This window comes from Sphaerodactylus townsendi, linkage group LG01 (assembly GCF_021028975.2).
Source record: "Sphaerodactylus townsendi isolate TG3544 linkage group LG01, MPM_Stown_v2.3, whole genome shotgun sequence".
Lineage (NCBI taxonomy): Eukaryota > Metazoa > Chordata > Lepidosauria > Squamata > Sphaerodactylidae > Sphaerodactylus > Sphaerodactylus townsendi.
In genome coordinates, this window is record NC_059425.1 from 6,344,938 (window position 1) to 6,372,736 (window position 27,799).

The window sequence follows — 27,799 nt, forward strand, 5'->3', positions numbered from 1 at the left end:
GATGGGAATTGTAGTCCATAACATCTGGAGTGCCAAAGGTTCACCAACACAGGGATAGAGCATTCCAGCAGGTTGGGGCCAGGCCTGAGAACTTGACATTTTGTGACTGGCTTTACCTCTGGCGGCAGCCATTTTGTGCTTGTGTCCGGTGTCTTGTGTCAGAATTCCAAAGGTGTCAAACATATTAAGGAATCCCTAGATGAGAGTCTGAGCCAGCATTAAAAGTGGTGAACTTTTATCCAGGGAACTGAGTTTGTTTCCCCGCTCTTCCACATGAAGCCTGCTGAGTGACCTTGGGCTAGTGACGGTTCTCTGTGAACTCTCTCAATCTCCGCTACCTCACAAAATGTCGGTTGTGAGGAGAAAAAGGGGGAAAGGAGTTTGTTAGCCCCTTTGAGACTCCTTACAGTAGAGAAAAGCAGGATATAAATCCAAACTCTTCTTCTTTTTCTCTTTTCCTGTTCTGAGCTTTTCCTTTGTTTACTTCTCCAGAGGGAAAAACCCCTTCCAGGGAACGGGGCTGTATTCCTATTCTCCAAGGGCTCCTTGTCTTTGCAAACCCAACTCTTTCCTTGGAAAAACGGCTCCCTTTCGAAGAAAGTATCCCGGTGGGCTCAGCTGTCGGAAGGCCCTGGGGAGCAGGGGAAGCCCTCAAGAGGCAAATCCACCCTCCACGGCCTTCACCCCAAGGGGCTGCCGCTTCTCCCGTTGCACGCAGGGCCTTTCGTTCAGTTTTGGAAAAGATGTTATCTCCGAGGGAACCCAGAGGCTCAGGTAAAAACACTACTGGGAAAGAAGGAAAGCCCGAAAGTGATGTTGAAAAACTCATGGGAGCAGAAATTTAGCTAAGCTATTTACCACCACCACCTCCTCCTCCTCCTCCTCCTCCTCCTTCTTCATCATCATCATCATCATCAGATTTATACCCCTCCCATCCCCCTAGGGCTCAGGGCGGCGAATAACCTAATATAACAGTATACATTAAATAAAATACAAACTTGTAAAATAACATGCATAAAACTGTAAAATAAAACAAAGTTTCAAATGGTGACTTAACACATCAAACTTAGGCTCATTCCGCACATGCAGAATAATGCACTTTCAAACTGCTTTCAGTGCTCTTTGAAGCTGTGCGGAATAGCAAAATTCACTTGCAAACAGTTGCGAAAGTGGTTTGAAGACGCATTATTTTGCCTGTGCGGAAGGGGCCCTAGTGTTAGCCATTTACAAGAACAGCAGCGCTATATTAATACAGTAACAATTCCATACATTAGCAATATATCAAAACGTTAACAATACAGCAACAATACAGCAATATCTCAGCACGGTAACATTATATTAGCAATATGTATCAATACATTCACACTAGAGGACCAGAGTTAATGAACATCCAGAGAGCCAGAGTTGGACACCCCTGCTTTAGGAGATGTAATGTTCCAAACAAACATTCTAGTTCTCTAGTTCTGTTTCTGTCATTTGACATGTTTGGTTGGGTTTTGCCAGACAATCTCCTTAGACACATGAAACTGCTTTCTTTTGAATCAGTCCCTGGTTCATCCATCAAGGTCAGTCTTGTCCACTCAGATTGGAAGTCCCTTTCCAGGGCCTCAGGCGGAGGGTCTTTCCCAGAGGTGGGATCCAGCAGGTTCTCACAGGTTCCCGAGAGTAGGTTACTAATTATTTGTGTGTGCCGAGAGGGGGTTACTCATGGGTGATTTTGCCACGTGATTTTTGCCTTAGTTGCGCCCCTCCTCTCAGCAGTAGTGCGCAGAACTGGAAGCAGTCTAGCAGGAGGTGCCCCGGCATACGTGGCAGCCTGCACCTGCATGCATTCGTTTCCTCGGGCTTAAAGGACCGGCAGCATGGCCAAGGCTTTGCGTCCTTGCCACCCTGTAGCCCACGCCCAGGAACGCCCTTGCCCGAGATGCCCGGCCAGGCCCCCGGAATGCCCAGCCCAGCCCCATTGGCACTACGCCACAGTTTGAATCCCACCACCATGGGAACCTGTTACTAAAATTTTTGGATCCCACCACCGGTCTTTCCCATCACCTTCTACCTGGTCTTTTTAACTGGAGCTACCAGGAATTGAACCTTCTGAATAGATTAAATGATAAACAGATTTTCAATTCATAGGCTTACATTATTTGGCTTACATTATTGCATGCAAGTAAAGGGGCGGGAGGGGAGGGGTGGCATGCAAGGGAGGGGAGGGGAGGGGAGCTACCAGGACCTTCTGCATGCTCTATCAAGCAGATACTCTTCCACAGAGCCACAGCCTTTCCCAGCCCATGGACTTAATGAGTTGCTGATGGCAATCACAGTCTAAAGTACCATAAAATATTACAAAGACAACAGTGAAGGTGTAACCTCTATCTGTGGGTTCTGTGGGGAAGAACTTGGAATGAGTTTGCAACAACAAATTTTAAAAACAAAATGGTTTACTTTCTTAACATATAACATCAAACATCAACATTTAACGTCACACTTCAAGGTCCTGTTCAGGTTTCATTTCAAGTCCTTCTAGTTACAGTCTTCTGATATTGCCAAGTCCAATTCTTCTTTGCAAGAGGGTTGGCTCCTGAAGACTCCAAGGGCTTGGTGAACAGGATTCAACACGATGAAGGTTTCCAGGAGAACTCTCACCCATTACAAACACAAAAAAACCCCTGAAACAATAAACTCCAACATTTACAACATAGCAAAAACAAACAACCACCTTCCCAGTAGTTCCCAACAACATTGCAGTTACCTTAACAAGGTGTTAAGGGCTTATACCAATCAAGGTCCGAGTCTGGTAGCCTCGTCTCCTCCAAACTACATGAGCTCTGCAGCCTCTTGCTGCTTTGAGTCTCCACCCCTTTCTGGGTCAACCCATTCTGAGCATGGGGGTTACAAAGGCACCTGTTAGAGGTCCGTTTGGATGCCGTTGCTCTGATCACTTCCGAATGAAGCTGCCTCCATTTTAACTGTTTTGCATTTCCTCATCTCCTTATTCGAAGGTGAAATGCAAAGCAGATTTTTACATTTAGGGGGGAAAACTAGTATAGGTGAGCTTTGCACTTTGCAATGTGTTGAACTTTAAAGGTTTTTTTATATTTTTCTCTGCCTTTCCAACCCCCACACAGTACCCATTTTTTTCCCCGGGTCACGTGTAAAGACATGGTCCTCATCTTCAAACTTTCGAACTGCGACCTTCTTCTACATTTATGTATTCAAGACTCCCCACTTATATTTTCTGTAGTTTTTTGAGGATTCACTTGCAAAATTACTCCACATGTTATTGTCGAAGGCTTTCATGGCCGGACTAAACTGGTTGTTGTGGGCTTTCTGGGCTGTGTGGCCGTGGTCTGGAAGATCTTGTTCCTAACGTTTCGCCTCCATCTGTGGCTGCCATCTTCAGAGGTGCATCACAGAGAGAAGTGTGTTACTGGACACAGTGTTTAACACACCTCTCTGTGAAACACCTCTGAAGATGGCAGCCACCAATGCAGTCGAAACGTTAGGAACAAGATCTTCCAGACCACAGCCACACAGCCCAGAAAGCCCACAACAACCAGTCCACATTTTATTATTTTTGGTTAATTTTATTTGTTAGTTTTATGGACCTTCCTTTCCCAGAAAGGCTCTTAGGGCAGCTTACAACAGGTATCACGGAGTAAAGGTCTGTCTGTCCATCCCGTTTCCTATGGCCCAACTTCCTTGAATGCGCTTGAGTTCTAACATTTTGGAAAAAGGAGGAAAAATTCTCTTATAATGCCACTTGCAGAATTTCAGCTTCCTGGTTTCAGAATCTGGGGCAGTTAAGAGCAGCTTTTTAAACCTGTGTAAGATATCTGGAGACGTGGGTATGGGCAGGCAGAGGTGGGATCCAGCAGGTTCTCACAGGTTCCGGAGAGTAGGTTACTAATTCTTTGTGTGTGCCGAGAGGGGGTTACTAATTGGTGATTTTGCCACGTGATTTTTGCCTTAGTTATGCCCCTCCTCCACTCCTCAGCGGTAGTGCACAGAACTTGAAGCAGTCTAGCAGGAGGTGCACCGGCGTGCGTGGCAGCCTGCGCCTGTGTGCATTCGTTTCTCACCCAAGGACTGGCGCAGAGGGTGTGTCCTTGCCACAGCCCCGCCCAGGAATGCCCCGCCCCCGGAATGCCCGGTCACACCCCCGTCATGCCCCGCCCAGCCCCATTGGCGCTACGCCACTGTTTGAATCCCACCACCATGGGAACCTGTTACTAAAATTTTTGGATCCCACCACTGGGGGCAGGGCATACATTTTTTAATAAATAAATTTCCAGAGCCACCCCGAGTGCAACTCGCTAGCGTGGAGAGGAATATTCCATTACTATCCCATCCTGAATAAACCCCCTGGAAAGATAATTTAGGAGTTGGATGTCCCTCGATCCCAGGACAGGCCCTATTATTTTCCCGCCTTATTTTAATTGTTTTTAATTGGATTTGATATTCCGCTCTCCCTGGCTTGCTTTTTTAACAGTCTTTTGCCTTTGCCTTCAGGTCGGTCTCTTTGCTTCCTCCATCGCTGGCCTCACAGAGGAGCTGCATCTTCTCCAAGAGCGACTGAGCAACTGGCAAGCGAGAGGAAACTACAGCCCAGACACTGAGAATGGGAGACAATCCTGCTAAGGACCAGTTGGGACCACACAGAGCTCACTCTTGCTGCCCCATTGATGGGGAGGGTGGCTTTAGGAACCCAGGGCAGAGCTAGGCCCAGCGGCTGGCACTCTTCGAACTGCACCGGAGTCAGGTTCCTTCACTCGTTCCCATCAGTGGCTAATGTTCTGCTAGCAGAAGCCTGTCTGGCACATTCTGTTGGCAACTGGACTAACCCTCTTGTACAGAAAGATGCTTCAATCAGCACTGGCTATGCAGAATTCCATAATCCTCGTCGTGACTGAATTCCCATTAATGCTGATAACAGAAGCTCGGTGTCTTTTCAGAGCCGCTCTGCAACACAGCGTCAGAAAGCTCCACTTTTATGTGGTACACAAACAAACCCTGCCATTCCCATAGCCTAGCAAGGTTTGTTCAGTCTAAAAAAAAACCCCAGCAGGATCTGCTCATAGTTAAGGCAAAACTGAATGGTGTTAATTCAGTGGTGGGATCCAAAAATTTTAGTAACAGGTTCCCCATGGTGGCGTAGCGCCAATGGGGCTGGGCGGGGCACGGCGGGGGCGTGGCCGGGCATTCCGGGGCGGGGCTATGGCAAGGACGCAGCCACTGCGCCGGTCCTTGGGAGGGAAACGAATGCACGCAGGCGCAGGCTGCCACGCACGCTGGTGCCCCTCCTGCTAGACTGTTTCAAGTTCTGCGCGCTACTGCTGAGAGGAGGGGCGCAACTAAGGCAAAAATCACATGGCAAAATCACCCATTAGTAACCCGCTCTCGGCACACACAAATAATGAGTGACCCACTCTCGGGAACCTGTGAGAACCTGCTGGATCCCACCTCTGTGTTAATCCATCCTGTGTGTATGCCACTCAGAAGTGCCTTGCAGGGTCAAGACCAAAACCTACTGAGTCCAGCCTTTGGGGAAAGATACTGTGCCACCAGCAGGTCCCCAGAGACTGGCCAGGGGTCCCTCAGTTGACCACAGCCTGCTTTGGCCCACAAAAGCAATACCCCTTCTTATGTGATCCTTCTTTCCTTCCTTTTGTCTGTCTGTCCTCCCTTTGTAGTAATGGAAGTCACAGGGTTAGAATTCCCCTTTGGAGGGAGAAAGGCTGAGTTTCCTGCCTTATCTTCCTTCCTTTCAATTATGCCTTGGTCCCTGGAGCAGCTTGAGGTAAAAGAGCGTTAGGGAGGTTAAAAGAGCTCGTATGTATCCCTAATCCTGGGAGGAACCAGGTTTGATTCCCTCAGCTTCTGGGTCCACGCCCTGAGCTGTGGAGGTTTATCTGGGGAATTCAGATTAGCCTGTACACTCCCACACACGCCAGCTGGGTGACCTTGGACTAGTCACAGCTTCTCGGAGCTCTCTCAGCCCCACCCACCTCACAGGGTGTTTGTTGTGAGGGGGGAAGGGCAAGGAGACTGTCAGCCCCTTTGAGTCTCCTGCAGGAGAGAAAGGGGGGATATCAATCCAAACTCCTCCTCCTCCTCCTCCTCCTCCTCCTCCTCTTCTTCTTCTTCTTCTTCTTCTTCTTCTTCTTCTTCTTCTTCTTCTTGTCACTTAGTGAGCAGTGGTCTAATAATCTCCCTTGCTGGTGGAGATTCAGCGGAGATACCTCCTGCCACTCACCTACCTGGGCAGCTGTTGCACCAAGAGATGGTGTGTGGGTCGCTTAAAGGGGAACCCTCCGCCCAGCAACTCAGGTCTGGATCTGAACCTCCTTAGGCTTCGGAAAGACCATGATCGAGAAGAATCTTCCTAGGACTTTCTTGTGGGAGGGTGGTGGTTTTTCTGCCCATAAGAGCAATAACAACAACTTGGAATGTCTTTAGGGCACCAACAACACGAGTGGGGAGCAGGTTAGACCCTGGGAATCACTTGCAATGTATTTGCAGATTTGGGTAGCCGGTGTGGGGGTGGCCTGATCCCCCCCCCCAGCACTTTCTCTGTGTCGGAGCAGACTTAAAACGGAGCCGATGCCAAAAGGGATTGCCGCCTCTGTGAGGGTTGTAAACATTTTCTTTTGGTGCTTCTGTCCGGTTCCAGGTGGGGGAGCCTTTTGTTCCTATAGCACAACACTTGTGGGCTCATTTAAGAACATAAGAACTAGCCTGCTGGGTCAGACCAGAGTCCATCTAGTCCAGCACTCTGCTACTCGCAGTGGCCCACCAGGTGCCTTTGGGAGCTCACCTGCAGGAGGTGAAAGCAATGGCCTGCTGCAGCTGCTGCTGCTCCCGAGCACCTGGTCTGCTAAGGCATTTGCCATCTCAGATCAAGGAGGATCAAGATTTACATTCCCAAGGAACTGGCAGGGTGGGAGGGAGTCCATGGAAGAACTCCTTCCCCTCTTTGCATAAGGCCGAGAAAGCGGCAGGGCAGCTTTAAGATGCATGTGGATAATCGGGAGCAGCGCTCGTTCCAACGGGGGAAAAACCCACCCCCAAGGAATACCAGGAGCACTACACAACCAATGGCAACGCATCTCTGTTTGTCTCTTGCTGCAAAACCCCCAACACAGGTGTGAGGGCACCTGCCAACACCTTTTCTGGCTCTTGCCTAGCAAAGTTTCTGATTGACTATTAGAGATTTGATTGGCTGTGCAATTTTGTTTTTTAAAAAAATGCTTCAGCAACAGCGACCACCACAGCCCAAAGGCGCTGAAGCTGCGAAGTTAATTTGTGACTGGCTCCGCCTTTTGTGGCAGCCGTTTTAGGGGGACCGTTTTGTCGTTGCGACCAGCAGGCCTTGTCAGGGTTCCAGATGTGCCTACAGGAGGCTCAAAAAGGGGCGTCGGCCTCTGCCGCAGGTCCGCCATAAGCCAGCTGTGACTTGACGGCCCTCCCGCCACCTCCTCTAGTTAGTGCTGAGTCTTGCCTTCCAGACAGAGACGATTATTTTAGGTAATGCCGCCCCCCACACCCGTGTTAATGGGCACAAGACTGGGGCTACTCGTGTGTTGGTTTGTTAAGAGGGCTCTGACTGCCATACGTTGGCACTGGATTGGGTTTTTTTGCACCGCAGTCTTAAGTGGAGTTTTGCCCATCTAAGCCCACTGACCTCAGGCGCTGTGGATGCCTTTATCGGATAGCCATGCCATGCCCATGGTGCCAAGCGAGTCCTTTGCATGGACAGCCTTACCTGGTGTGGGTGCAAATGATGCCATCACTTGCCAGTAGTGTAGCCAACCTCCAGGTGGCGCCTGGAGAGCTCCTGGAATTACAATTGATCGTTTCCTCTGGCTGCTTTGGAGGCTGGGCTGTGTTCTCTGCCGAGGTCTTGACCCCTTCCCAAACCCTGCCCTCCCTGGGCACCGCCTCCAGATCCCCAGGAACTTCCCAAACCAGAGTTGGCAACCTTCCGTGGCTGCCGCCAACACGGTCAGCAGCTGTGTGCCTTCACAGTGTTGTGGTTGCACCACTCTGCCTCCTTCACAGATGCCCTCAAGTGAAGGCACCAAATTCCCTCCGGTGGCGTTTGGAAAGAGGTAGTGGTGGTTAGCTGCTCTTCTCTCTGCAAACTGTTATGGGATCACCCTCTGGAAAACCCTCCTTTACTCTAGTCTGGTGCAATTAAATATCCACCTCTCCAGGACTCAAAGACAGGCTTCCATGAGACCGGGGGGAAAAGTCAAAGGGCGTTTTTAATCTGCCGCAAAGAGGCTACCCAGAAATTCATGACATATCGCCAGATAACGCCGAATGCTGCTTATATATTCTGTATATGTCAAGCCTTCCAGGTTGGAAGAAGGACTTCCGTACTGCGTGAATAGGAGAATATTGCTGGCACCAAGGGACTCCATGCATTTCCCTGTCTCTGTATATCTGCACTGTGTGTTGTTTTATTCCGTTTCCTTGTCTTGAATGCCCTTTTGGTGTATTTTTTAGCAAGAGAAAGCCATAGTGGAGTTGGGGAAGCATGGCCCAGATACTGCTATGAGGCCTGGCTATGTCAAAGGTGACGCTGCTGGCGAACAGTTACTGTTATGTTTTTATTTTACACACTTAAGTAAGAAATAGGAAGCAAGCACTTTTGAGCTAAAGATTTTTTAAAGGCCTTGTTAAATAGCCACTTGTTGCATGTTAGATCATTCCCACGAGAGCCTTTTTACCCTCCTGCCTCAACTTAAAACAAAACTCCACAGAATTCGCCATGTGTTTGGAGTTGCCTTTGCACCCTTTCCATGCACGATGGATTGTGTGCAAGCAACGTGGGAACTGGCTGAATGCAGAGTCGGCAGCTTTCCCAACGTCGCGCTCTCTTACCCCTGTTTCGGGGCTCTCCTTTACCAAGGGAGATGCTGAAACCCTGCATTTGGTCCATTCTTAGCTTTCACAGGATGTGAGTCACACCAATGGAGAATACGTTGATCTGAAAAGGTAGAATGGTGCCGGGAGGATGCCAGTTGGTCATCTGAAAAGAAGGGGAAACGGCAGCTTCCAGAGGTGAAAATATAAAAACCAGGAATTGATCAAACGTCTTTCCTAGCGCGTCTCTGAAACTCTCTTGGTCGAGAGTTAACATATTTATGTGCATGTAAAGTGCCGCCAAGTTGCATCCAATTTGGTGACCCCAGCAATTAGCTTTTAAAGCAAATGATTTAGCAGAGGTAGTTTGCCAACCCCTTCCTCTGCAGTCTTCCTTCCAACTACTGACCATGATTAGCTTCCAAGATCTGATGATGATCCGGGCTATTCCAGGCTGCCTTCCCACCCAGTTAAAATATGCTGTCCCTCTTCTGTACAATTTTGGTAATTCCCCATCAGTGGTATAAGAAGGGCGGCAGCGTGGTGTAGCTCAATGATGCCGAACCTATGACGTGCATGTCAGAGGCGACACGCCCGTGTTCACCAGCATCCAACAAGAACTATTTATTCTCCCTGTCTGAGTCATTTTTAAAAAATTATTTGATGTTTATGTAACACATAACACCACACATGACTGAACTGTATTTTTAAAATACCAGTAAGTGAATATGTGAAGAATTGCTTCTTTTTTGTATTGTCGAAGGCTTTCACGGCCGGATTCAACTGGTTGTGGTGGGTTTTCCAGGCTGTGTGGCCGTGGTCTGGTGGATCTTGTTCCTAACGTTTCGCCTGCATCTGTGGCCGGCATCTTCAGAGGTGTGTAACACAGAGACTGGACACAGTGTGTCTCTGTGATACACCTGTGAAGATGCCAGCCACAGATGCAGGCGAAACGTTAGGAACAAGATACACCAGACCATGGCCACACAGCCCGCAAAACCCACCACAACCAGTTGCTTCTCTTTTGTTTGGGAATAGGTGACACAGTGGCACCTGGTGGGCCACTGCGAGTAGCAGAGAGCTGGACTAGATGGACTCTGGTCTGATCCAGCTGGCTTGTTCTTGTGTTCTTATCAGCAGAGTCAAGTGAGGCTTTTTGTGAATTTTTGACATGCCGAGCCCAAAAGATTTTCCATTATTGGAATAGCCCAAGTCTATCAGATCTCGGAAGAACATATGAACATATGAAAGAGCCTGCTGGATCAGACCAGAGTCCATCTAGTCCAGCACTCTGCTACTCACAGTGGCCCACCAGGTGCCTTTGGGAAGCTCAGAAGGGTCAGTACTTGAAGGAGAGACCACCAAGGAAGACTCTTCAGAGGACGGCGATGGCAAACCACCTCTGCTTCCCACTCATTTTGAAAGTCCCTTGCAGTGGTCACCATAAGTTGGTTGCTTACGGCACCTAGGTACGTAGATGTTCAGCGGCGTTGCATGGCTTGTTTTGATTTTTGCGTCGGCCGCTCATGGCTAGCTGCAACTTCTGTGCTGATTGACACATGTTGTGTAGCATGAAGCACATGAGGTACCAAGGTACAAATGACAATATCCCCCCATGTGTACATTTTTTAAATTTAAGTGTCTATGAAAAGTTCAGTATTTTAAAGCGTAAACGCTCTCTAAATCATTTGTGTCGTTTTGATGTTGGAGAGCTGTGGGAAAGTGTGGGGCTTACAAGGTGTTCTCAGGACCCCTGCACTGTTACCCCATTATTTTTGCCATTTTTAAAAAATAATAATAATTTTGCACAACATCGAGTCCCATAGGGGGACGACGGTCATGAAAATAATGTCACAGTAACAATGACTGTTATTATTATTATTGCTACTATCAATAATGATAAAAAGGTATAATGTATTGTTGCTTTTGCTATCGTTATCAACAATGTTCCTCGATTACCATTAATAATAAATTATTACTGTTATTGGTAGCATGATTTGTTGTTAGTATTATTTTCTGAAAACTTTTCTCACTAATGCAAAGTATGGGGGTGGCTGGCTAGCTGGTGGTAGCCACCCCCTCCCTCTCCAGGGAAAGGAACTTTGCATGTGTTCTGAGGCCTACTTTCAGGCTTTGAGTCTGGTATGGGAAATAATTTTCCAGTCAGGTTGCCAATCTCCAGGTGGGGCCTGGATATCAGTTCCTGAGCTCAATGGCTTTATTATTTCTTTGAGGTCGCTCCCGTCCCTAAATGCCTCACCTCAAATCTCCAGAAAATTCACAGCTCAGGAGTGGCAAACCTAACTCCAGAGAAAAATGGCAGTTTTGGGGGAGGGGGAATATCCCAACCCGGGGGAAGAAAGCCTAATATTTGAAGTCACCCAGTATTAAAGGAAGAATGCCCACCAGGTAAGAGTCTACTGCTCAGGTAGAGGAACTTGGTTCTCCAGGTATAAACAGAAAAAGAAGAGTTTGGATTTATACCCCACCTTTCTCTCCTGTAAGGAGACTCAAGGTGGATTTCAAGCTCCTTTCCCTTCCTCTCTCCACAGCAGACACCTTGTGAGGCAGGTGGGGCTGAGAGAGTTCAGAGAGAACTGGGACTGGCCCAAGGCAGGAATGTAGAAGTGCAGAAACACATGTGGTTCACCACATAAGCCTCTGCCACTCAGATGGAGGAGTGGGGAATCAATAGATTAGAATCCACCTGCTCTTAACCAGTACACACACATGTACATACATACATATATATTAATAAAATATTTTAGTGTGTATATGTAACCCCCATGCCCAGAATGGGTTGGCCCAGAATGGGTTGACCCAGTAAGGGGTGGAGACTCGGAGCAGCAGAGAGGCTGCAAGAGCTCTTTTGCAGAAGAAGCAAGGCTACCAGACTCGGACCTTGATTTCTATAAGCCCTTAACACCTTGTTAAGGGTTTTCTTTTGTGGTTGTAATGGGTGAGAGTTCTCCTGGAAACCTTCATCATGTTGCAACCTGTTCATCAAGCCCTTGGAGTCTTCAGGAGCCAGCCAACTTGCAAGAAGAAATTGGACTTGGCAATATCAGTAGACTGTAAATAGAAGGACTTGAAATGCAACCTGAACAGGACCTTGAATTGTAACGTTAAATGTTGATGTTTTAAAAGTGTTAATTGTACAGAAAAGTAAACCATTTTGTTGTTTAAAAATTGTTGTTGCAACTCATTCCAAGTACTGTCCCACAGAACCCACAAGCTGAGGTTACATATACACACACACACATATCTATGTATGTATATATACACATCTATCTATCTATCTATCTATCTATCTATCTATCTATCTATCTATCTATCTATCTATCTATCTATCTATCTATTTATCTATCTATCATCCATCCATCCATCCATCCATCCATCCATCCATCCATCCATCCATCCATCCATCCATCCATCCATCCATCCATCTATCATCCATCCATCCATCCATCCATCCATCCATCCATCCATCCATCCATCCATCCATCCATCCATCCATCCATCCATCCATCCATCCATCCATCCATCCATCTATCTATCTATCTATCTATCTATCTATCTATCTATCTATCTATCTATCTATCTATCTATCTATCTGTCTGTCTGTCTGTCTGTCTGTCTGTCTATCTATCTATCTATCTATCTATCTATCTATCTATCTATCTATCTATCTATCACTCTGTCTGTCTATCTATCTACACATACATACATACCAAATATCTATATCTCTATATCCATCTATATATACATATGTATATCTATATCATATATATACATACATATATATCTATATCTCTATAGATAGACCGATACGTAGATAGATATAATTTTAAGATTTTAATTATATATCTATATAGGCGTGTGTGTTGATGTGTATATATACAAACAATATATCTTTTATAAAGAACACACTTTAAATTGTATAAAGAGCCGTACAAGAGAAGAGCACCCTCTCCCGTGCGGTGGGCGGGGTGAACTGATAAAGGAAATGACGACACCCACCCCAGCCGTTTGCCTCAGTGCTTGCGTCGCAACCTCTATAAAGGCCACCTCGACTTCCGCCCTCTTTGAAAATGGCGGCACTTGAAGGGAGGCCGTTTGTATTGCCCCTCACTCGTTGGCTGACTTCGTTATACGTCATTTCCCGCTCAGGACGGAAGTTGCTTGCGGGAGAGGGGGCGGAATCGCTTTGCGCGCCCCTTTGCCAAAATGGCGGCGGGTCCGATCTCGGAGAGGAACCAAGGTAGGAGAAATGGCGGCGGCGGCGCGGCCTGGGAAAGAGGGGGGGGGGGGGGGGGATTTCCTCGCGCATGTTGGGTACAGTTTTCACACACCCCACGCGGAGAAGCGAAGTCTGAGCATGTGCAGAGTTCTTCTCTCCCAGGACATGGGCTGCGAGGTCGTGCGGAGGGCCGTTTCCCCCCCCCCCTCCAAAAAAAAGGTGGCCCCAGTTTGCTTTTCCGTGACTTTGCAACGCCAGGAATGGACCGCAGCAAGCCAGCCTGTTGGGAGCCCCAGTCCCGGGACTTCAAGTGATGGTTATAGCCGTTCATGTCCAGCATTTATTTACTGGCTTACTTGGCTCATTTAAACCAGAGGTGGCCAACCTGTGGTGCGCCAGATGTTCATGGACTACAATTCCCGTCAATTCCCATGCTGGCAGGGACTAATGGGAATTGTAGTCCATGAACATCTGGAGCACCACAGGTTGGCCACCCCTTTCGCACCAATGGAGACACAGAACGTCTTTCTCCTTAATTCATCCTCACAACAACCCTGTCAGGTAGATTCGGCTGAGAGCATGTGACCGGCCCCAAATCACCCAGTGAGTGTCCAGGGCACAGCGGGGATTCGAACCCGGACCTCCAGATCTGTGGTGGCGAACCTTTGGCACTCCAGATGTTATGGACTACAATTCCCATCAGCCAATTGGCCATGCTGGCAGGGGCTTATGAGAATTGTAGTCCACAACATCTGGAGTGCCAAAGGTTCGCCACCACTGTCCTAGATCCCAGTATGACACTCACCACACCATCTAAAATCCACAATAAATCCCCCAAAGTCCCCTAATTCTGCCCAAGAAGGACCCCAATAGATATTTTGCGAAAAGTAAGGGGAAGGAAACGTGTAAAAGTAATAAATAATGGTAATAACTTACTGAATATTTACTGTCATGAAAAAGAAGTTGAAATTTCCATAGTCCACTTTCTTGTTTACGCTGTGTATGTTCTGCTTTCCATTAACATGTTCAAATTATGAAACCTTTGAAGAAAAAGAATTTGGATTTATACCCTGCCTTTCTCTTGTGTAAAGAGTCTCAAAGGGGCTTACAAACTCCTACCCTTCCCTCCCCACAACAGACACTTGATGGAGTAGGTGGGACGGAGATAACTGAGACTGGCCCAGGGTCACCCAGCAGGCTTCATGTGCAGGACTGGGGAAACAGATCTGGTTCGCCGGATAAGAGTCTGCTGCACTTAACTACTACGCCATGCTGTCTGAGAACTGCACCGTGAGAACTGAACTACAGCAACAGCTTGTCTTCTGTATCCTGCAGACCAGTGGTGGTGAACCTATGGCACTCCAGATGTTCATGGACTACAATTGGCCATGCTGGCAGGGGCTGATGGAAGTTGTAGTCCATGAACATCTGGAGTTCCATAGGTTTGCCCCCACGGGCCTATTCTCCCTGGGGTGTCTTGCCACCCTGGCATCATAAGAACATAAGAACTAGCCAGCTGGATCAGGCCAGAGTCCATCTAGTCCAGCACTCTGCTACTCGCAGTGGCCCACCAGGTGCCTTTGGGAGCTCACCTGCAGGAGGTGAAAGCAATGGCCTGCTGCTGCTGCTCCTGAGCACCTGGTCTGCTAAGGCATTTGCAATCTCAGATCAAGGAGGATCAAGATTGGTAGCCATAGATCGACTTCTCCTCCATAAATCTGTCCAAGCCCCTTTTAAAGCTATCCAGGTTAGTGGCCATCACCACCTCCTGTGGCAGCATATTCCAAACACCAATCACACGTTGCGTGAAGAAGTGTTTCCTTTTATTAGTCCTAATTCTTCCCCCCAACATTTTCAAAGAGTATTGTGAGTGGGTGAGGCCAAGGGGTTTGACTTCTCAAATCAGTGCCTGACTAGCCAAATTCAGAATATTAGGTTTACAAGATGCTGTATAGAACAGTAGCAACAGCCGCATAATTGAGGTCGAAAGTTGCAGCCTGAATTTTGATCATGGAAGAGACAACAGAATGGAGAGAGGCACAGTTGGGTTGGATTGGATTGGGAGAGGAAGGGGCACGGAGGATTAAGATGAGTGAATGCTGCCAGTTCAGTGGAAATGGTTTTGCAGTGAGAGGGGAAGGCAGCAAGAATTGTCGAGGGAACATATCCTCTGTCTACCTAACCAAGGAGGTGTTTTTTCTTTCTCTCAGATGCCACTGTGTATGTGGGAGGTCTGGATGAGAAGGTCAGCGAGCCCCTCCTGTGGGAACTCTTCCTCCAGGCGGGCCCAGTTGTTAACACTCACATGCCCAAGGACAGAGTTACAGGCCAGCACCAAGGTAAGCCACCTTTTATCAAAAGTTCCCAACTCTTGCTGTTAAGCATTATGGAGCTGAGCAGGTGTGTTGTGTAACCGGCTCTGTTAGGTTTGAACCTTGATAAATCTTAGGGGAGGGTCACTCAGCGCTTGGTTTTGTTCCAGAGTCAGGATCTTACTTGACCTTGAAAGTAATTTCCAGCTCATTCACAAATCTGTGCTATTGATTGGGTCCCAGAGAAAATTTCTGTCGGGGGTTGAGGTCTTTGTCCATGGGCAAGACCTCTCTCTTTATGTGTCTTCTGTGCCCCACACAAGTGCAGGGTCATTGAGGGGGGCAGCCCGTCAGCTTTGTTCAGTCTTCCCGTTTCTGAGTGTCTCAGTTACTCAGTCTAGGTCAGGGGTCTGCAACCTGTGGCTCTCCAGATGTTCATGAACTACAATTCCCATCAGCCTCTGCCAGCATGGCCAGTTGGCCATGTTGGCAGGGGCTGATGGGAATGGTAGTTAATTGGCCATGCTGGCAGGGGCTGATGGAAATTGTAGTTCATGAACATCTGGAGAGCCACAGGTTGCAGAGACCCCTGGTCTAGGTGTCCTGCCTCATGCAGGACAGTGAACTGTTGAGGGCCTGTCAGCAACTAGGCCTTGCAGTGTGCTCAGAGGTTTTTAGCTGGCCGTGGTTTTTGAGAGGCACTGACAATCCTCTCCTTCCAGGCTATGGATTCGTGGAATTCCTCAGCGAGGAGGACGCTGACTACGCTATCAAAATCATGAACATGATCAAGCTCTACGGGAAGCCCATCCGGGTCAACAAGGCCTCGGCCCACAACAAGAATCTGGACGTGGGCGCCAACATCTTCATTGGCAACTTGGACCCTGAGATCGACGAGAAACTGCTCTATGACACTTTCAGCGCGTTCGGAGTCATCCTGCAGACTCCCAAGATCATGCGCGACCCAGACACGGGCAACTCCAAGGGCTACGCCTTCATCAACTTTGCCAGCTTTGACGCCTCCGATGCGGCCATCGAAGCCATGAATGGACAATATCTGTGTAATCGCCCCATCACAGTCTCCTACGCCTTCAAGAAGGATTCCAAAGGCGAAAGGCATGGCTCGGCTGCAGAGCGCCTCCTGGCTGCTCAGAACCCCCTGTCGCAAGCAGACCGGCCTCACCAGCTGTTTGCGGATGCCCCGCCCCCACCGTCGGTGCCCACGCCCGTTGTTACCACCTTGGGGCCAGGGGTCACCCCGCCAGGTAAGCCAACGCTGCTTTGGTTTTTGCCTTCTCGGGGTCAGTGTGCAGAGATTCTGTACATCAGCCTGCTTTCTACGGCTTCTCCTGGATTGCTGGGCCATTTTCTTTCCTACACCCTTAATTAGTGAATTGTAAAGTTTGTAGTGGAATTTATAGCATTGCATAAATGTGGAGAATGAAGACTGAAGTTGGCACACAGGGACGTAGAGGGGGAGGTCCTTTAGATATGTGGGCCCAGGCCCCAAAGGGCTCTGAAGGCCCTAACCAGGACTTTGAACTGAACTTGGAAACAAACGGACTCCTCAACCAGCCTTGTCTTTAACCAACAGCACCTCAGTCTTATCTGGACTAAAGAGTCCCTTTATTATGTTCTGGAGCATAGGTGTCAAACTCGCGTCATGCTGGCAGGGGGTGATGGGAACTGTAGTCCATAACATCTGGAGGGCCGCGAGTTTGACACCTGTGTTCTGGAGGCTTCTGCTCAGGGTTTTTTCCAGACTCACCTGACTCATTTGTTAAGGAGACATAGAACTGTGTGTTCTCTGCATGTTGGGGGTATCTTACTCCCAATTGAGCCTAGCTGGAAGGCATGGCCGCAGGCTGAACTGAGTCCCGTGCTTCTCCAGATTCAGGCAGTAATACACCCGGGAGTGGGCCATTTCTCCTATCTCCTGAGTTGACTTCTCTTCCCTGTTATAGTAAGCATGTGCATCATATTCTAACAATGAGCTGCTGTTTTTCTCTCTGAAACTGAACGCTTGCTGGCCGCCTCTTGTCTCTCAACATTCTGCTTTTCCTATTCCAGGCATCCCGCCCCCTGGATCGTTCCCTCCACCGGTTCCGCCTCCGGGAGCCCTGCCTCCGGGAATGCCTCCAGCCATGCCGCCTCCGCCCATGCCCCCCGGCGCTGGAGCCCCGGGACCCCCTGCCGGAGCCGCTCCTGCCGGGGCGCATCCTCCTCACCCGCATCCTTTCCCTCCTGGCGGGATGCATCCAGGTACGTCTCCAAACTGTGCGTCCTGCAGGCAAACGACCCACCCAGGGCGCTGATGCTGAGCTAAACAACAGGCAAGCCGAGCCGCGCCCCAGTGTGCTGGTACAAGTGTAACATCTGCTTGTGGGTTCTGTGGGGCAGAACTTGGAAGGAGTTTGCAGCAACTAAATTTTACACCAAATTGTTTATTTTTCCTTAAAATATAACACTTATCAAACATTAACATTTGGTGTCTGGCCACCAACACACTGACAGAGCAGCAGTGGCGTAGGAGGTTAAGAGCTCATGTATCCAATCTGGAGGAACCGGGTTTGATTCCCAGCTCTGCCGCCTGAGCTGTGGAGGCTTATCTGGGGAATTCAGATTAGCCTGTGCACTCCCACACACGCCAGCTGGGTGACCTTGGGCTAGTCACAGCTTCTCGGAGCTCTCTCAGCCCCACCCACCTCACAGGGTGTTTGTTGTGAGGGAGCAAGGGCAAGGAGATTGTCAGCCCCTTTGAGTCTCCTGCAGGAGAGAAAGGGGGATATAAATCCAAACTCTTCTTCTTCTTCTTAACATAACAATTCAAGGTCCTGTTTAAGTTTTGTTTCAAGTCCTTCTGATTACAATCCAATAATGCCAAGTCCATTTCTTCCTGCAAGTGGGTGCCTCATGAAGATTCCAGAGGCTCGGCGTACTGGATTTGAGATGATGAAGGTCCCCAAAAGAATTCTCACCAGTTGTACACACAAAGCCCTGAGACAATAAATTCTTGAACAAGGCGTTAAGAGCTTATAATAATCGGTCAAGGTCCCAGCCCAGTAGCCTTGCTTCCTCCAACTTCATAAGTTGTTCAGCCTACTGCTTCTCTCAGTCTCCACCCCTTTCTGGGTCATCCCATTTGTAACATAGGGGTTACACAAGGCTTTTACATGTATTGAATATTTGCTGCTTTGGGTAACTTATCTGGCCACGGAATAGTAGGCGTTAAAACAGCCCTGCTGGGTCAGCCCAGTGGTGCATCGTGGCCATCCTCATGCCTCACACAGGAGCCAACCAGTTCCACTGGGATCCATCAGCAGGGCGCAGAGACTGAGGCCTTTCCCTGGTGTTTTCCCCACGGCACTGGGATTCAGAGGTTGACTGCCTCTGGATGTGGAGTTTCCAGTTATTCTCCACGTAGCCACCAACGGATCTCTCCACCACGAACCTGTCCAATTCCCCTTTATTCCCTGCCCTTGGCCACGGTTTTGAAAGCCATCTGTTTAGACCAGTGGTTCTCAACCTGCCTAAGACTCTCTGCATCAGTGTTCTCCATCTGTAAAATGGATAAGTGTTAGGGTTGGGGGTCACCACAACATGAGGAACTGTGTTAAAGGGTCGCGGCATTCGGAAGGTTGAGAACCACTGGTTTAGACGTAGGGTTCAGGTATCCTGGAAGGAGGTCAGAGGTTGGTGTCTGGCCACCAGCACACTGACAGACGGATGAAGAATCGTTTGCTGTGCGGGGCGGTGTGAAGGGGGCAGACCAGGCGGTGGCCCTTGGAATTTCCATATAGGGATGCTTCCTTATTGCCTTCCTTACTGTCTGCTCCAACCATCAGTGGGGCAGCGCCTCCTTGTGGGCAGATCTGTGAAAGTCCTTGAACTGTCCCCACACAGAGTTTGTTTTGTTCTCTTTCCAGGAATGCCTCAGATGCAGGTGCACCATGGGATGCCAGGGATGGGCCCTCATCACCCAGGACCACCGGGGGCAGGGGGACAGCCGCCCCCCCGCCCACCTCCAGGCATGCCCCATCCTGGGCCACCCCCTATGGGCATGCCGCCCCGGGGGCCTCACTTTGGAACTCCAATGGGTAAGTGGGGCAGAGCTCGTGGGAATAATGTTTTCTTCCATCTTTGGTTCAGTGCAGAAATAAATGAGGGGGGTTTGGTGGGGGGGAAGGGGGTCTGTGTCAGCTGACTGCTTCTTCCTTAGGGTAGGGAAATTCCTGGACATTTTGGGGACGGAGCCTGGGAAGGCAACCACAGTGGCGTGTAGTGCCATACAGTCCTGAGCCTACAAGGGGGAGAGTGACTCCCACGTAGACTGAAATAAACATAAACACGAACGCGCCCTGGAAAGCATCGATTTTCTCCAGGCTGTTTCAGAAGATAGCCACGTCGTCCTGCTGTAAAGCCGCTAGATTTGAGCCCAGGAGCACCTTCGAGGCCAACGAGATTTTTTGGGGCTTGAGTGTTCAAGAGTCATGGCTCACTTCGTCAGACGCTGAAGGGAAGTCCTGTTGGCCTCTTAGCTGCAACAGAACTCAAGCCTAGACTTTCTTCAGGCAAACTGATCTCTGTAGCCTAGAGATCAGGAGTAATTCAGGGACCTCTCTCAGCCCCACTTGGACACTGGCCACCCATTTCTTCCCGGAGGCTTGCAGCTTTTTCGCATTCCGGTTCACCCCCCTAACCAGGCCGTCTTTCATCCTGCCACTAGTTGGGACCTAAATTCCCTTTTTAAAAATGCTGAACGGCGAAAGTCGGTGGACATCCTCCCACGACATCCTCCTGCTGGTCACTGGATGTCCAGCTTCTTTTCTTCAGCCCCTCTTTAGATCGTGCAGAGAAGCAAGGAGTGAGGGCTATGGGGCTGCCTATTTGTGGGTGTCAGCACAGCGTGAGGCACCCTAGCGGGCCATGTCTCTGTGCATCAGGAGTTGAGACCTGGAGAATAAGGGAAAATTAACTAAAAATTCCGTGAAGATGGTTTCAGTCGCAGATGTAACCTTTCCTTTGGCAAATTCCCCCATCTGCCTCTGCAGTCGTTTGCAGGATCCACATGCATTGAATCTTAAATCCCCCCGCCCATAACATTAGTGGACTCTACCGCCCCTCCCCCCCCTTTAGGGGATATGATAGTAGGTTGCTTGGTATTTAGAAGTACTTGATATTTAGAAGCTGCATTTTAATGGGGTTTGGTTTTTAATGAATATAGAGCTATAATTATTATTAATTAATTTTGATATTTCTTGATTTTATCCGTGCTCTATCTGTGTATTCTGTTTATCTTGTTGTTCACCACCCTGAGCCCTCCGGGGGAGGGCGGTATACAAGTATAAAGCTTTTAAAGATTTAGCTATTTTGTGTTATATTATGTTTATTGTTGTACACCGCCCGGAGCCCCTTGGGGATAGGGCGGTATAAAAATCTAATTAATTAATTAATTAATTAATTAATAATAAATCAATTCAGTCAGAGCACTTTGAGAAGAAATAACTGGCCGTTTGCTAAGTCTTGGCCATAGAAAAGCATTGGCAGGCGTGTTAATGGGTGGGAGCATCATTTTATTATTGTGTTTATTCGCTGCCTTTTCCTAAAGGCTCAAGGCAGTTTCCACTGTTCGATAAAACAAAATACGTAAAACATGATAAATGCTTAAAATCACACTTAAGAGTATCATTCAAATTTAGAATATATCAGCAAGGAACTCGTGTAGGTCACCAGTCCTATTCAATCCATGGATCCCACCTTCGATTATATTTTCACTATTTAGTTGGAGTGGGACCCCAACAGCGGGAGAAGGAAAGTCTGGGCAATAGATGTTTCACCATAGCTGCCTCCACCATCTGCCAGGTGGAATGTCTCAGTCTTGCAGGCCCTGCTGAGCTGCACTAGATCCTGTAGGTCTGTGGTCTCCCCAGACAGAGAGTTCCACCAGGCTGAAAAGGCCCTGGCTCTGGTTGAGGCCAGCTGGACTTCCCTTGGCCCAGAGATCACCGACAAGTTCCATTAGCTGAACTCAGCAACATTCAAAGGATGTATCGGAAAAGGTGGTCCTGTAGATACGAGGCCCCCACGCCGGCTAGGGCTTCAAAGGTTAACACCAGAGCCTTAAATCTGACCCACGTTGCATGGATGCTTCTGTTTCCTCAAACTGAGCACGCCTAAGCAACATCAGAGCAAACATTTTAGGCATGAGTTCCTTACTCTTCCTGCTTCCTGTGCTTATTTATTTTATTTATTTATAATTAAACTTATAGACCGCCCTCCCCCAAAGGGCTCAGGGCGGTTTACAACAACAACAACAAAAAACAGGTAATACGGCGGCACAATAAGTACTGGTGCAAATTAAAACATAATATTTAAATCATAATATAAAATTTCAAAATAGCAAACAGATGGCGTCTAATGGCTAAAACTCCTCTAAGAGGGGGACAGCAGGGTCCCAGCTGTTAAAAGAAGGGGAACAGGGAGGGGGGGAGGGGGTATCAGCGGCTGGCCTCCCCAAAAGCCCGGTGGAATAGCTTAGTCTTACAGGCCCTGCGAAACTCATTAAGGTCCTGCAGGGCCCGGACAGCTGGAGGGAGTGCGTTCCACCAGGCAGGGGCCAGGGCCATAAAAGCCCTGGCCTAGGTGGAAGCCAGCTGCATCATGGAGGAGCCAGGGACTACCAGTAGGTTGTCTGATGCCTCTGCCTCTTCTTCCTCCAGGTCACCCGGGGCCCATGCCTCCCCACGGGATGCGGGGACCTCCTCCTTTGATGCCTCCCCATGGGTACAATGGACCCCCTCGTCCTCCTCCTTATGGCTACCAACGGATCCCGCTGCCCCCTCGCCCCGCTCAACGGCCCCTGGTGCCCCCGCGAGGGCCCATGCGAGGGCCGCTGCCCCCCTAAACAGAAGGACGGCGGGGGCCAGCCTCGAAAAGTGCATGGTGATATCCAGTTTCATCCAGTCTCTGTTTTTTTATTTCTCTTTTGATCAACATTCCTGCAAACTGGACTGATGGTTCCTGTTTCACCGCCCCACGCGCAAACTGTTTTCCCGGCTGCTTTGGCGGTGTATTAACATTTTATCCCGGGTTTTTTTTTTAGTTCCGCTGTCACGGAGAAGATTCACAGTTTTAGTTTCTTTTTATTCTTATTGTTAGTACTCTTTGTGAATCCCAGTGTAGAAATACAGTTTGCAAATAAACGTTTAGAGGAAGATGCTCCTTGAACGACTGAGAATTGTGCTCAGAGTTGCTTCTGCTGCTGCAACCATACTTGGCTCTCCTGATTGATGGGTCAGGCTCCATAACTTCAGCCGCAGTGTGCTAGGAAAATCGTGATGAGCATTCCTAAGGCTGTGGGTGTTCTCTGGCTGTCACCTGCATTTGTGTCAAATGTGGATTTTGCATCTGGATATTACCACTAATCGCACAACATATCCAAGGTGGCAGCTGTAAGCAACCCAGACACACAACCTTGGGTTGGATCTTGGAGATCCATTTTGTGAACATTACTTTCATCTGACGCAAAAAAAACCTTCCCCTGCTGCGAGAGGAAACAGCTTCTTCTGCCTGGGGAAGCAGTGCTATTACCAGAATGGATCTGTAAGATCCTGCCCCTTGTCGTTTCCAAAAGACTAACCTGTTGGTTTTGTGGGATCTTTTACATGATGACAGCAGAAAAGCCCAGCTGAATCAGACCAGTTCTTCATATATTCTGTACTGGGGGAAAACGATGTGTTGTCTATTACAGTAAAGCAAATTCTCTCCCACCCTTATAAAGATGCTGGCAATTCCTGTCCACTGCTGGCCTCGTCCTCCCGCTTGAGCCCCTCCCCTCGATTTAGCTGCCCCACAGGAGAGAAGCCCCCTTTCTTATTTACCGTATATACTCGTGTATAAGCCAACCCACTATAATGGGGCACCTAATTTTGCACTTTGCCCAGAGCCTGGGAGAAAACTTATTATTGACTCCAGGGTATAGAACCGGGAGAATTTAGGGAAGGCGGGAAGAGCAGAGGAAGCTCCTTATTTTAGGCACTGGTGACATCAGGAGAGTCACTGCCCAAATAAGGAACTCCCTACATTTAAGGCCTGCCAGCTTAAACGAAGCCCTGCTCACCGGGAGGTCCCCCTTCACCCTCGATGAGGGCAGCAACAAGCGGCTTCTGGGGGCAGGGAGGTTGTCCCGTTCCCGGCCACCCTCCTTGTGATTAATAGAAAATGGTGACTCGCGTATAAGCCGAGGGGGCTTTTCTCAGCCTTTAAACAGGGCTGAAAAACTCGGCTTATACGTGAGCATATATGGTATTTATTTTTATTTATTTATTATACTTTTATACCACACACCCCCAGAGGGCTTTCTCAAACCATTTCCAGTTCTGCTGGAAGGGAGATGTTTTCTTCCACTGTCCCTACGTGAGCGCAGGCGGCTGCCGGGGCTACACAAGAGCACATCCACACTCATACCAGGAAGAAGAGACGAGGGTTGAGGAAAAAGGGGAGTTAGTTTTTATACCCCACTTTTCTTTCCTGTAGGGAGTCTCAAAGCAGCTTAGAAAGTCCTTTCCCTTCCCTTCCCCTCCTCACAACAGACACCTTGTGAGGTCAGTGGGGTTGAGGGAGTTTGGAGAGAACTGTGACTGGCCCAAGGTCACCCAACAGGGTTTTTGTGGCAAGGGGAGGTAGTTGGGAGTTTCATGCCTTGTGCAGGGGGTTGAGCTACCTTCCAGCTCCATTGCTTCTGAGAGCAAGGAGGATGATCAGGGCCTCTCTGGAGACGAGGCTGCTCTCTCGAAGCATTTGGAAGGCTGCCACTTAGAGGACGACAGGAAGCCCTGTGGAATTTTACCTCCTACAAGCTGTGTGAGGAGAATGCTTACACCTGGCTCCCTTTTGGAGGTAAGTAAAATGACCATTAGGACATAAGAAGGAGCCTGCTGGATCAGACCAGAGTCCATCCAGTCCAGCCCTCTGCTACTCGCAGTGGCCCACCAGGGGCCTTTGGGAGCTCACAGGCAGGAGGTGAAAGCAATGGCCTGCTGCTGCTGTTAACACGGGTTAACCAATAAAGTAAAAGAAGCTCAAGAAAGCTCAAGCGGATTCAGAATAAAATCAATTTGAATTTTATTCAGCCAACTGGGGCAAATAGTATCAGAGGAGCCTAGCTAAAATGACAGTGTGTTCTTACTTTTATAGCATTACAACAGGTTACATCAAAATAGCAAAAAAAAATACACCCCAAAATGCCCACATCATCAATTTATACATATTCTTTCTATATATGTTTCCAATATTTTCTTTTTGGCATTTAACTATTAAATTTCTTAACATTTCTCCTACAGGGAAATAAACACAATACATTATCTCATCTATTTTGTCATAATTTCCTGATTCTTTCCCACTTTCTAAACAAGAAAAAAAAATACATTGTGTAACAAGAGGAAATGTATATCTCTGTTGTTATCTAAAATTATTAGTAATCAGGATTTCACTTGTCTAATATAGAATTATGTTTTAATATAGCCTATATATGGTTTCCAAATTTTCTTAAATTTATCATAGTTTTATGTATTGTCGAAGGCTTTCACGGCTGGAATCACTGGGGTGCTGTGTGGTTTCCGGGCTGTCCTACTCAACACATGTAAATCTAGCTTGCTAATTGCACCCTTTACTTATTAACAGACAATGATTCTTTCCCCCACCCTGGATACTCCAACAGGTATGCATACTCCACTTGCTTTCCTACTATCAGATCCTGTCCTGGTTTCTGTCCTATTATGAGTTCTTTGATGGAAAGTAATGTTTCCAGTGTGACTGAAGCCTTTTCCACACTAGAGGCATTTGTATGGTTTCTCTGTGTGAATTCTCTGCTGTGAACTAAGACTTTTGCTGTGATGGAAGGGTTTTCCACACTCCAAGCATTTGTATGGTTTTCCCTTGTGTGAATTCTTTGATGGAAAGTAAGATTTGATCTCTGACTGAAGTCTTTTCCACACTAATTGCATTTATAGAGTTTCTACCCTGTTATGAATTATTTGATGGGAAATAAGGTGTCCACTCTTACTGAAGCCTTTTCCACACTCCAGGCATTTGTATGGTTTCTCCCCTGTGTGAATTCTTTGATGGCAAGTAAGATGTACTCTCTGACGGAAGTCTTTTCCGCACACTAGGCATTTATATGGTTTCTCTCCTGTGTGAATTCTTTGATGGGAAATAAGGCTTCCACTCTTACTGAAGTCTTTTCCACACTCGAGGCATTTGTATGGTTTCTCCCCTGTGTGAATTCTCTGATGGGAAGTAAGGTGTCCTCTCATATTGAACCCTTTTCCACATTCCAAGCATTTATATGTTTTCTCCCCTGTGTGAATTCTTTGATGGGAAGTAAGATGTATTCTCTGACGGAAGTCTTTTCCACATTCCAGGCATTTGTATGGTTTCTCTCCTGTGTGAATTCTTTGATGGGAAGTAAGGATTCCACTCTTACTGAAGTCTTTTCCACACTGGAGGCATTTGTATGGTTTCTCCCCTGTGTGAATTCTCTGATGTGAAGTAAGTCCTGTGCTGTGACTGAAGACTTTTTCACATGTCAGGCATTTGTATGGTTTCTCCCCTGTGTGAATTCTTTGATGGCAAGTAAGATTCACTTTCTGACTGAAGTCTTTTCCACACTCCAGGCATTTATATGGTTTCTGCCCTGTGTGAATTCTTTGATGGGAAATAAGGCTTCCACTCTTACTGAAGTCTTTTCCACACTTGAGGCATTTGTATGGTTTGTCTCTTGTGTGAACATTTCGACGGGAAGTAAGGTTTCCACTCTGACTGAAGTGTTTGCCACACTCTCGACATTTATATGGCTTCTCTCCTGTGTGAATACTTTGATGAGAAATATACTGTCCACTCTCACTGAAATCTTTTCTACACTCCAGGCATGTATACAGTTTCTCCCCTTTGTGAAGTCTTTGGTGGGAAGTGAGGCTGGCACTGTGCTTGAAGGTATAGTGCACTTTTAGTGCAGTTTTATGCAAATTTTCACCTTGGAAAGGACCAGTATTACTTCTCTCTTTAGTTGACTGTTTTCCTTTTTTCTTTTTGAGGGCACTTGAATATTCAGTGCTGTTTTTTCCATTTGAATATGTCACTCCTTTTTCATTCACACAGAGCTCTTTAATGTCTTTTGCTGGATCCCACACTTCCCGTGTAGAAAGAAGAAAGGATTGTGGCATGAACACTATGAAAAAGAACATAGTTTGAGTGTTACAGACTGAACTAAATTAACTGCTGTACATCACGCAAGAATTCAAAGGCCAGATGCCTGAAAATCATTTCCAGAGTCAAGGAGGGCAATCTGGTCCGACAAAATATCACCCAGTATGGATTGATTTTTAGTTTGTGTTAATTAAATGGAGAACAGAATTTCATCAGGACATTTACTGGTAGAGAGATCCTTCACTGACCTAAACTGCAAATCAAAACACCACCCCAAAAATGTTAGGCAGTGATGAAGATCTCTGATTGGTTCATTGCGTCCTCTTCCCAGGTCAGTGAGGGATGATTGAACAGGGCCTCTGCGATGAAGGCATTGGAAATTTTCTCTCTGTGGTGTTTGACTCATAAATGTCCCCCTGGTTGAAACACGAATAACCTGCCCTCCTATTCTCAAAAAAGCACCCCAGAAGTTGTTTTAAGCCACATCCTTTCCCCAAGCGTTCAGTACAGGGAAGGAGCAGGGCTCTCCCAAATGCTCTAACTCCACTACCTATCTATCTCCCACTATCTCTCTCTCTCTTTTTATTTCAGTTAAACCTGAAGAGAAAGCAGGAATGGAAAATAATTACAGAAACGGAACGGGAAAATTAGAGGGTCTCAGTTACATACACACCAATCTTGGAAATAACACCACCATCCCTTCCTTATAATCTCAGAAAAGTCCAGACTGCAGCCTCTCTTGAAGTGCATATATTCCCCCCAGAGTCTGTGCTATATCCTACTAGTTTCAGCGCGGCCAGGTTCCCCCTTCTACTTGACAGGTGATTCTTCTGTCCCCCTCCCCCACCACTCTGGACTTCTGTTATGGAACCCACCCACTGCACACCAACTTCTGCACGTTGCTTTGTTTAGTAAACCAGCTTCATGCCTCTATGATTCTGACAACAGACAACTGGAGATGAATCCTGGCCAAGGCTTGAATGGTACTGAGAACACAAGGATTGCCTCTGCAAGATGTGGGGTTTTATAGGGCTGTGCTGTCCTGTTGTGTCAGTCTACTCAGAATCACTGACAACTCTGTTGTGAATCGAGGGGTGAATAAGGCAAAATGCACTCATTTGAGAACTCTCTGGAATTGCTCTGGGCCGTCTCTGAGATAAAATACATGCTTTCC

At 47.8% G+C, this 27,799-nt stretch overlaps 4 protein-coding genes across 9 annotated transcripts in view; 3 read left to right on the top strand and 1 right to left on the bottom strand.

Annotated features, from left to right (window-relative positions):
• Positions 1–27,799, top strand: part of LOC125440106 (zinc finger protein 420-like) — a 313,705-nt gene that overhangs the window by 228,156 nt on the left and 57,750 nt on the right.
• LOC125440145 (zinc finger protein 501-like) overlaps positions 1–27,799 on the top strand; it is a 215,548-nt gene that overhangs the window by 149,821 nt on the left and 37,928 nt on the right. The gene's annotated exons all lie outside the window — the stretch shown is intronic.
• Positions 1–27,799, bottom strand: part of LOC125440133 (zinc finger protein 420-like) — a 161,854-nt gene that overhangs the window by 129,942 nt on the left and 4,113 nt on the right. The gene's annotated exons all lie outside the window — the stretch shown is intronic.
• Positions 13,013–22,651, top strand: SF3B4 (splicing factor 3b subunit 4). Its single transcript, XM_048509896.1, has 6 exons — positions 13,013–13,129; positions 15,319–15,447; positions 16,143–16,685; positions 17,491–17,682; positions 19,347–19,517; positions 22,140–22,651. Exons 1-6 carry the CDS (start codon positions 13,096–13,098, stop codon positions 22,322–22,324), a joined length of 1,254 nt encoding a protein of 417 aa, XP_048365853.1. The 5' UTR covers positions 13,013–13,095; the 3' UTR covers positions 22,325–22,651.

What these genes read in the sequence shown, in the direction of transcription:
- SF3B4 (XM_048509896.1), top strand. Translation starts at nt 13,096, where the DNA reads ATGGCGGCGGGTCCGATCTCGGAGAGGAACCAAG. An exon ending in GATCTCGGAGAGGAACCAAG is followed by an intron (nt 13,130 to 15,318) that starts GTAGGAGAAATG and finishes TCTTTCTCTCAG; the next exon opens with ATGCCACTGTGTATGTGGGA. An exon ending in TCCTGGCGGGATGCATCCAG is followed by an intron (nt 17,683 to 19,346) that starts GTACGTCTCCAA and finishes TTCTCTTTCCAG; the next exon opens with GAATGCCTCAGATGCAGGTG.